Raw genomic sequence first — 8,084 nt, 5'->3', positions numbered from 1 at the left:
TATCTCAGCAAGTATTGGAGGTGCAATCTGGACACTGATGACTGACAGCACATACATAAGCCATGGTCTTTACTCAGGCCAGAATCTTAAACCAGCAAAATCTGGGCTAGTTAAACACCTGATTTCCACTGCTGGAAGCAGTGACAGCACGGATCCCAGTGCACAAACCCCCCTCAGAGGGAGCAGCACCAGGGGATTCTGTGTTTGCACAGCCAAGTGGTGCTCAAAAAGCACAACGCTGCCTCTTGCAGGGCTCTTGAAGAAAGGGAGAAAGGGAAGGGGCAGTAAAAATTTGGGAAAATAATTGTGAGTGGGGTGGGAGGAGAAAATACTCAAAGCAACTTTTTATTAAAGTTTTCACCTGACTCTTTCTTTTCCATAGAACTGTGTCAGTCTCCACTTAACATAACAGAAGGAACATCTGTCCATTTACCACTAGGAGGATTCTGTTCTCTTACAATGCACTGTTTATTTAAATATTCAGTCACTTCACCACTTCTGTTGCTGTTTTATGATTTTTTGGAAGTTGATGCTCCCACAGCTCCCATGCACGCCGACGTGTCACATATTCCTGGAGTCCCCTGAGCCCCAGTAGCACCAGGAGCCCCGGGATCCCCTGGGAGCCCAGGTTCACCCTGAGCACCATCACGACCATTTTTAGCAATTCCAGGTACACCAGGTGGTCCTGAACAAGAAGGGGGAAAAGATTATCCCATGAATTCCTTCCTTCCCTTCATTTTTAACCTATGTGTGTATATACACGTTACTTTTAGAGTTCTTACAATACTTTATGAGTCTCTGTACACCAGACTTGTTACAGCCTGTTGAGCACAAGGTGTTGAATAAATTTAGCCTGAACCTGGAGTAATTGTGTTGGATTTTTTAGACTCCCTTTGCCTTTCCTGGTAGAGCTGAAAGCAGATTCTGTGTTGTGCTTTTGTGACCACATGGGTCTCTTGTGACTTGTGCTGACCACTGTAGGACCAGATTCCAGCTCAGTGCTGCCTCAGTCAGGGAATGACTCCCTGAACAAGCAGCAGTGTGTGACCAGAACTGTTTTACATCATCCCTGAACAGTCTGCTCAGGGGGTGTCCTGGAGGGGTGAGCTCACAGGTCACTGTGACAACAGTGCTCACAACTGGCCCTGCTCCCCAGCCACCAGTTTGCTCCTCAGGGGAGCCTGTGGCCTTCAGCTGCTTCAGTTCGTCACACCTCGCCTGTAACTAAGATTCTGAGTCAGGGCAGTGGAGAGAGAGAGGCTCCAGAACATCTCCCTGCCATCACAGATAAGGAATTTCCTTTATACCACTGTCTAATTTACAGAATTTGCTCACAATGACATACATTTATTGGCAAAAATAATTTCTGCTTTGGGTGGACTCAAGCTTTTATCCTTCAGATGCCAAGAACAACTCACAAAAGGCTAATCTGTAAAACAAGCAGCTTCTGAAGCTTTCTACAACACCATACAACATGATCCCATCTCCCTGAGGGACACTTGCATCAGGGGGTCTAAAAATCTCCATTTCTGTCTTGATTATGATAGAGAGATGGTGCCAGAGTCTTTTAATTCACACAAGTGATGAAGTGGATCTACTACTGATCTCCTTACAGATACTGCCAGTATCCAGTATGTGCAGCAGCCTCTTTTTACACCCTTTGGACAGGAAACATTCATGGCTTACTGCAATTATTTTATAGAATAATCTAAGGCAAGTGGCTATAAATATTCTGGGTTTATGAAATGAGATGGATGCAGAGCCTGCTTTTGGTGCCTGTAGCTTCATTTCCCAGATGTAATCACAATTAGAAAAGCTGCTTTAATAGGTGAGCAAAATAAAGACTAGTCTCCCAGGTTTCTGCTAGATAGTCATTAATTTGCATAAATTATTCTTTGAACCTTTTGATAAAGGATTCATGACTCCAGGAGCTGGGATTATAGCCAGGTACAGAGCAGTAACACCACCACCTCTCAAAATCATTACAAATGAACTTCCTGCTCTGTCTGGTGAAATTAAATATTGTCCCTCATTTCTCCTGTGTTAATCTGGAGCCTCAGGGGGGTTGCACACCTTTAAATGAACTGATACATGGTTTGTTAATTAACTTGTTAATTACTGTATATGAAATACCACTGAAAAGAATAAACTTCTGACCCCAGCAGTTAAGAAGGGTTCTGCCTTCCCCAGCTGTGGAAGCTCCTGACCTTTCACAGCCATGAGAAGAAGCCAAGAACAACTGAAGGGTCTGGCTGTCCCAGCAGCCTCTGCTCAGAAACATTCTCCACAAGGTTTAGGACTAGGCAGGAGTGAAGAGGGGACGTGCTCACTAAGTTCTGCTGGCCAAACTCTCTACACCCGCTGTGCCCACAGGAAAACAACCCGGCCACAAGGACTGCAGGGACCAAGGAGAGCAGAGCTGTGCCTCCAGCCTTTCCTTCAGCCATGCTTTGTGGAATTGTTTGTCCAGCCTCACCTTGAGGTCCTTGATCGCCGTCAGGCCCATCAATACCTTGGCCAACAGGTCCCTTATCTCCCTTTTCACCAGTGTCACCTGTAATCATGAAGAGACAGTTTCAACAACGGGCTGTGTACTGCAGCTGGAGCCAAGGGTGGGAAGAGGAAAGACCAAGAGAAGCTCCAAACCCTCAGGATGTTGCTGGGATCTCTGCATCCCTAACGATGCGGGAGTGCCCTCTAGAACTCCAGGGCCTGACCCACCCTCCTCCCCTGCTGAAGCTGGCCCCAGTTTGGCACTTGGGGAGGAGCAGGTTTGGTCGAGTGGTACTTACCCCTGGGCCCAGGATCACCCAGTTCTCCCGTGGGCCCTCTGTACCCAGGGGGCCCACGAGGACCAGGATGCCCAACGCTTCCCGTCGCTCCTGGGGGGCCCGGGGGACCAGCTGGGCCGGGACGACCGGTCATGCCAGGGGACAGAGGCTTCCTCAGGTTAGCAGCTAACTGTGCAATCTGATCTGGAAGGAACCACCAAAAACCACCCGTCCAACCTGCTCCCCCCTCTGCTGGGCAGTTTGTCACCTGCCAGCCAGGGCGTCAAGCAGAGGGGCAGCCCTTGCTCCCTGCCACTCCCACCACACCCGCTGCTCTGCCTGCAGCAGACACCAGATCTGTCCTCTCGCCTCCTCTGGGGCTGTTGGGGGTTTTTCACCTCTTCACAGAGGGAGATTTTGGTCAGAAATCTGCAGGTTTTTAAGCCAGTGATACCTCCCCGTTTCCTAAACCACTTTTAAAAGACGTCTAGATGTTCTAAAGAACAATACTGAGGTTTTCTGCAACAAGCTTTGAGAGTTTAACTTCATCCCAAACGGTGAGCATGACCTCCAGATGAAAAATGGGGATTCCAGAGGAAGATCTCCACTCCTTGGGAGCTGGCCCTGCCCCACAACGGGGGCATTATTCCACAGAAAAATGAAAGATATCCCAGACAAGAAGGTGACCTCCTGAATAATTTCCTGACATTAAAAGTCCATGTATTTTTTTTTCACTTAAGACAGAAAAATAACAGATCTCAGGAGCCATCTTACGTTCAGGATCTACTCATCTTCAGCTAAATACAGTCATTAAAGTCCATTTTCTTCCAGCAAGACTCACCATTTATCATTTCCCCACAGACTTCTCTTATATGTTGCTCACTGGCTTCTTTGCCCTGCAATTAACAGAATTACCATGAATTAAATTAAAAGCTCTGTCACACTAACAGCAGAGATTAATGTCAATGTTAGGCCAGGTATTTAAGCTGGGGTTTATTTGGTCTTCCCTGAATGATGAAACAGGAGCTGTGGACCATGACAAAGGTCTAACTGGGGTTGTATTTTTAAATGACCAATTTGTAACTTGCTTTTGGAAGAAGAACAGCAACTTCCAGCCCCTTCCCCTGGCCATGGAGAGAAGATTAATTCTCCAGGACATCCTTTCTGGGGAACTTCAGCTCTGGAGCTGGGAACTACCCACCCCAAGCAGGTAATACTCACAGGAGGCCCAGGTTTCCCTGTGATGCCAGGCACGCCTTGCTCCCCTTGGTGCCCCATGGGCCCTGGGTGTCCTGGGATCCCTGGTACTCCAGCTGTCCCATTAGGTCCTTGGACACCTTTTGGACCAAGTTCTCCTCTTTTTCCTGGCTGTAATGAAGAAGAAATAGAAACAATCACCATTTAAAATGGAAGGCATGGTGCACTCTTTTCTCGTGGGGAAGTTAAACCTTCCTTCAGGTTGCCCTGACTGACTGGACTGACCACTTCTTAGATCCTATGGGTGCTTTTACACCTGTTACCATGGCCCATACTGGTCCTTGCTGCAGCAAAATTCTCAAGCACAACTGAATATTTGGAATGCCACAACAAATTGTTGTCATAGATTTTATACCATGACCCTGAAGAAAACGTGCTCCTAGGAAGCAGCACCAGCCCAGTTTATGGAGCTAGATCACCAAAAGATGAGACAAGCATCTTTACAGCCAAACCTTTCAGGACATGAGCCCCCCATGTGTGATACATACCTCTCCTTTTTGGCCAGGGGGACCATAGGGACCCTGTGAGAAAGGAAAGGGAAATAAAAACCAACAATCCACTCAGAAAATGCCCACCTAAAGTCCAACCTCCTGGGCTCTGGGAAGCTGGAGACCAGAGTCAGCCCTGGGACACCAGGGAGAGGACACGGACACCAAGACCTGCCCAGGTGCCAGTGCTGAACGCAGGTCCAGGCAACCTGCCTTCCTCAGATGGACCAACCCCCCTGGGCAGGGGAATGGGGAATGGAGACTGGTCTGAGGAGCAAAATGACCACTGAGTGCTGAATACCCCAGTCCTGTGAAGGCCACGGTGGCCACCTGCTGCTTCCCAAAGACAACAGGACAGCTGATGCCCACCGTGGATATGGTGGCTGGAGGACTTGAGCTGCCTTCTCCTCTTCACAACCAGCAGGGCTGGAGCTCTTGGATGGTTAGTTCTGACTAAATTAGTTCTTGATATATGTTCTCCAGACCCATCTGTTATTTGAGGAGTCCATTTACTGAATTTAAGGGCACCTACCAGTTCTCCTTTGTCACCTGGGAGGCCATCTGCTCCAGCAATGCCCTGAAAGTGAGGTACCAGAATTAACACTGCACAAAGACTGCTGACAGTAATGCTCACTCAGCCTCAGCTCCTGAGGGACACTGGGACACTCAGCAGCCCATACAGCTGCTCCAGCAAGAGGAAGTTCCCTCTTCCTAAAGGTGTTCCCCTGCTGAGGAGGGCACTCCTGTTGCAAGGACTAGGTGCCCTTTGCAACAAGCTGGCACTTGGATGCAAAGTTGAACTCGTAGAGATGAGAGCCCTGGTGGGGTGGCCATGAGGGACATCACAGCCTGGCACTGGCACTCCTTGTACAGGGATCTAAACTGCAGGTTCCCCAGCTCTGGGGCTCACAGAAGATGCAGGTTTGCAGTGACAGCTAAATGTTCAGTGTCCAGTGGAACTGCATCCTCTGGGCTTCCTCGGTAGAAAGAGTCACCAGCAGAACAGCTTCATCCCACCCTTAAACAGAAGGGATCCATCACTGGGTGAGGACCATCCCTCTCCACTCTGTAATGTAACCTAGGAGTGGCTAAAGCTCTGGTGACATGAGTTCCACTAGGTGTGACAAGGAGCATCAAGCTGCTGATCATCAAGGCACTTACCTGGTTACCTTTGGGACCAGGAACACCAGTAGGACCCTGAGAATAAAGTGAAAGAAAGAAGGCAAATGAGCTCCAAGCCTTGTTTTCCTGTAAGTTCCTGCTGTGGTCAGACTCACTCAGCATGGGGTTGGGAAGGAGTCTCTCAGCTGCCAAGGAGCTGGGTCCAAATCCCATTCGTACCCCTGAGAAATAAGAAGAAATTTGAAGCATCCTTGCTAGCTCTGAGGGACTCTCCACAGTCGCTGCTTTGTGTTGTAGGACAGTTTCTTGGGCCTCTTGCCACGCCACTGAGAGCACAGAAGAGCTGCCAGGCCAGGCAGGACCTGCCAGCTTGAGCCTCGTGGTCTTCTGCCCACCAAATCCTCATCCAACCAGACCAGAGACCTTCCTGAGGCTGCTCCCCACCTGCCTGGCCCAGGTGACCTACACTGGCCTTTTTCATACAATCCTACTCAATTTCCTAAATAAATCTAAAATGAATTCTGTGCTTTTGATCCTAGTCTTTGAACCTTCTCTCACAGAACTCATCCATCACATCCAGGAACAGAGTCCTGCCTCTCTGCTTTTCAGTATTGGCATCTCACCCTCATGACCAAACCTCTTACAAATCAAAGCACGAGGTCCAGGATGAGGCTGGGGGGTTGATTTCTGCCTTTCACACGTGAAGAGGCAAGGAGATCAAATTTATTCATGGTATAAAATAGCCATGAACATTTTGGCACTATGATGGCAAAAAAAAAAAATCAGGGTTTTTTTTAAGGCTCTATTAGATTGTCAGTCCTCCCAGGGATTTAGAGTTAGGTGCTCCTCATTTTGAGATTCACAGAACAACACAGCCACAGGAATAAAATACATTTAGATAATGAGCTGATGATCACCCTATGAATAATTCAGACAACCTGAAAAATCCTCTCAACTTTATCTCCCTGCTATTCACAGAGGGGACATGAGACATTTTCAGCCCATCTTCAGAGCCAACATGGAGCTCAGGAGAACATCAGATTGGTTTTTTTTTTCCTCTCCTGCCAAATCTGCATGGGAAATTCAACCAGTTTACCCTTCAAACAGGATTCCTGCAGCATATTCCTCCATCTGGCATCTGCCAACTGATCTTTGGTTAATAACTAGACCTGGAAATGGCTCAGCAGAACAGACTCTTTGAGGAGGGGACACATCTAATGGGGGCATGGGATTTTGTGCAAGTCAAGCACTGAAGGAGTTAAAGGGTAGGAAGATTTCTATTCAAGAAAAAATAATTCTCAGCAAGAGACAATGGCTTGTGGAAATGGCTCCAGCTATTTGTAACTCACATTTTGTGTTTGTCAAAGGTGATATATTGTTTTCTGAACTTTAGCATCTCGATTTAAACCCCCAGCTTCACAGAGCCCCAACTCCATGAAGGTTCATGGGAATAAAACCCCGTTCAGTCACCAAAGGTCACACCTTGTGAGGAACACTCCTAAAGGAAAGCTCAGCCCAAAAGACTTGGGTTCAAACCTCTCATTTACAGGAGCAGTAATTCCCAGCAGCAGGAACACGTGACAGGACTTTGGACTGACCAACCCCCACCTCACTCCAGTCTCCTTTCAGTGAGTTGTGGAGAGCAATAAGGTCTCCCCTGAGCCTCCTCTTCTCCAGACTAACCACCCCCAGGTCCCTCAGCCACTCCTCACAAGCTGTGTTCCCCAGACCCCTCCCCAGCCCCACTGCCCTTCTCTGGACCCACTCCAGCCCCTCAAGCTCTTTCTCATCCTGTGGTGCTGGGCTGGCAGCAAAGCTAACCCAGGGCAATATCTCTTTGCCCACCCCCCAGCAGATGCCACCAGCCCCAGCAGCAAAGGCTGGTTGTTTAAGCTATAAAGACACATGGTCTGAGGTTTTAGGGTCTTCCCAACCCAAATCTTGTGCCCAGTAATAGGTGTGGGGATCTGCTGCTGGCACAGCCCTCGCTGCTGCCCATGTGGAGGACAGTGGGCACACGTGGCTGTCCCCAACACCTGCAGGGCAGGTAGGAGTTACTCTGAGGACTAGTTGAGGTGGAAAGTGTCCAGCATGACCCAAACCTGCTGCAGCAGCAGCTTTCCTGGGAAGGCTGTTCATGAGCTGGGGTGCTAGGAAACAATCACAGAATCATCAAGGTTGGGAAAGACCTCCAAGGTCGTCCAGTCCAACCATCACCCAACACTACTACAACCATTAAACCACGTCCCCAAGTGCCACATCAATGCATTTTCTGAACTCCTCCAGGGCTGGGGACTCCCCCACCTCCCTGGGCAGCCTGGGCCAGTCCCTCCCCACTCTGCCACAAAAGAAATCAACAATTACATCTTAGAGGACACTTAACTTCAGAGCCAGAAATAAAGCTCAGATTTTACCTTTCTTTCCCCCTCCCTGTGCTCGGGGCAGC

General features: G+C 48.8%; 1 protein-coding gene across 1 annotated transcript; it reads right to left on the bottom strand.

The window, feature by feature from the left end:
- Positions 1-452: 452 nt before the first annotated feature.
- On the bottom strand, positions 453-5,708 carry LOC103780152 (collagen alpha-3(IX) chain-like). Its single transcript, XM_008947803.1, has 8 exons — positions 5,678-5,708; positions 5,049-5,093; positions 4,517-4,549; positions 3,993-4,139; positions 3,613-3,667; positions 2,793-2,975; positions 2,477-2,554; positions 453-685 (listed from the first exon to the last, which is right to left on the bottom strand). The coding sequence occupies exons 4-8, from the start codon at positions 4,047-4,049 to the stop codon at positions 510-512; spliced, it is 549 nt and encodes a 182-aa protein (XP_008946051.1). The 5' UTR covers positions 4,050-4,139; positions 4,517-4,549; positions 5,049-5,093; positions 5,678-5,708; the 3' UTR covers positions 453-509.
- Positions 5,709-8,084: the final 2,376 nt, after the last annotated feature.

This window comes from Merops nubicus, unplaced genomic scaffold (genome assembly GCF_000691845.1).
Source record: "Merops nubicus isolate BGI_N331 unplaced genomic scaffold, ASM69184v1 scaffold25339, whole genome shotgun sequence".
NCBI classification, from domain to species: domain Eukaryota; kingdom Metazoa; phylum Chordata; class Aves; order Coraciiformes; family Meropidae; genus Merops; species Merops nubicus.
Note: the sequence above shows the minus strand (reverse complement) of the source record. Positions and strands in the feature narration are given on the sequence as shown.

What these genes read in the sequence shown, in the direction of transcription:
- LOC103780152 (XM_008947803.1), bottom strand. Translation starts at nt 4,049, where the DNA reads ATGGGGCACCAAGGGGAGCAAGGCGTGCCTGGCATCACAGGGAAACCT. An exon ending in CTGTGGGGAAATGATAAATG is followed by an intron (nt 2,976 to 3,612) that starts GTGAGTCTTGCT and finishes GGTTCCTTCCAG; the next exon opens with ATCAGATTGCACAGTTAGCT. An exon ending in GGGTGATCCTGGGCCCAGGG is followed by an intron (nt 2,555 to 2,792) that starts GTAAGTACCACT and finishes TCATGATTACAG; the next exon opens with GTGACACTGGTGAAAAGGGA.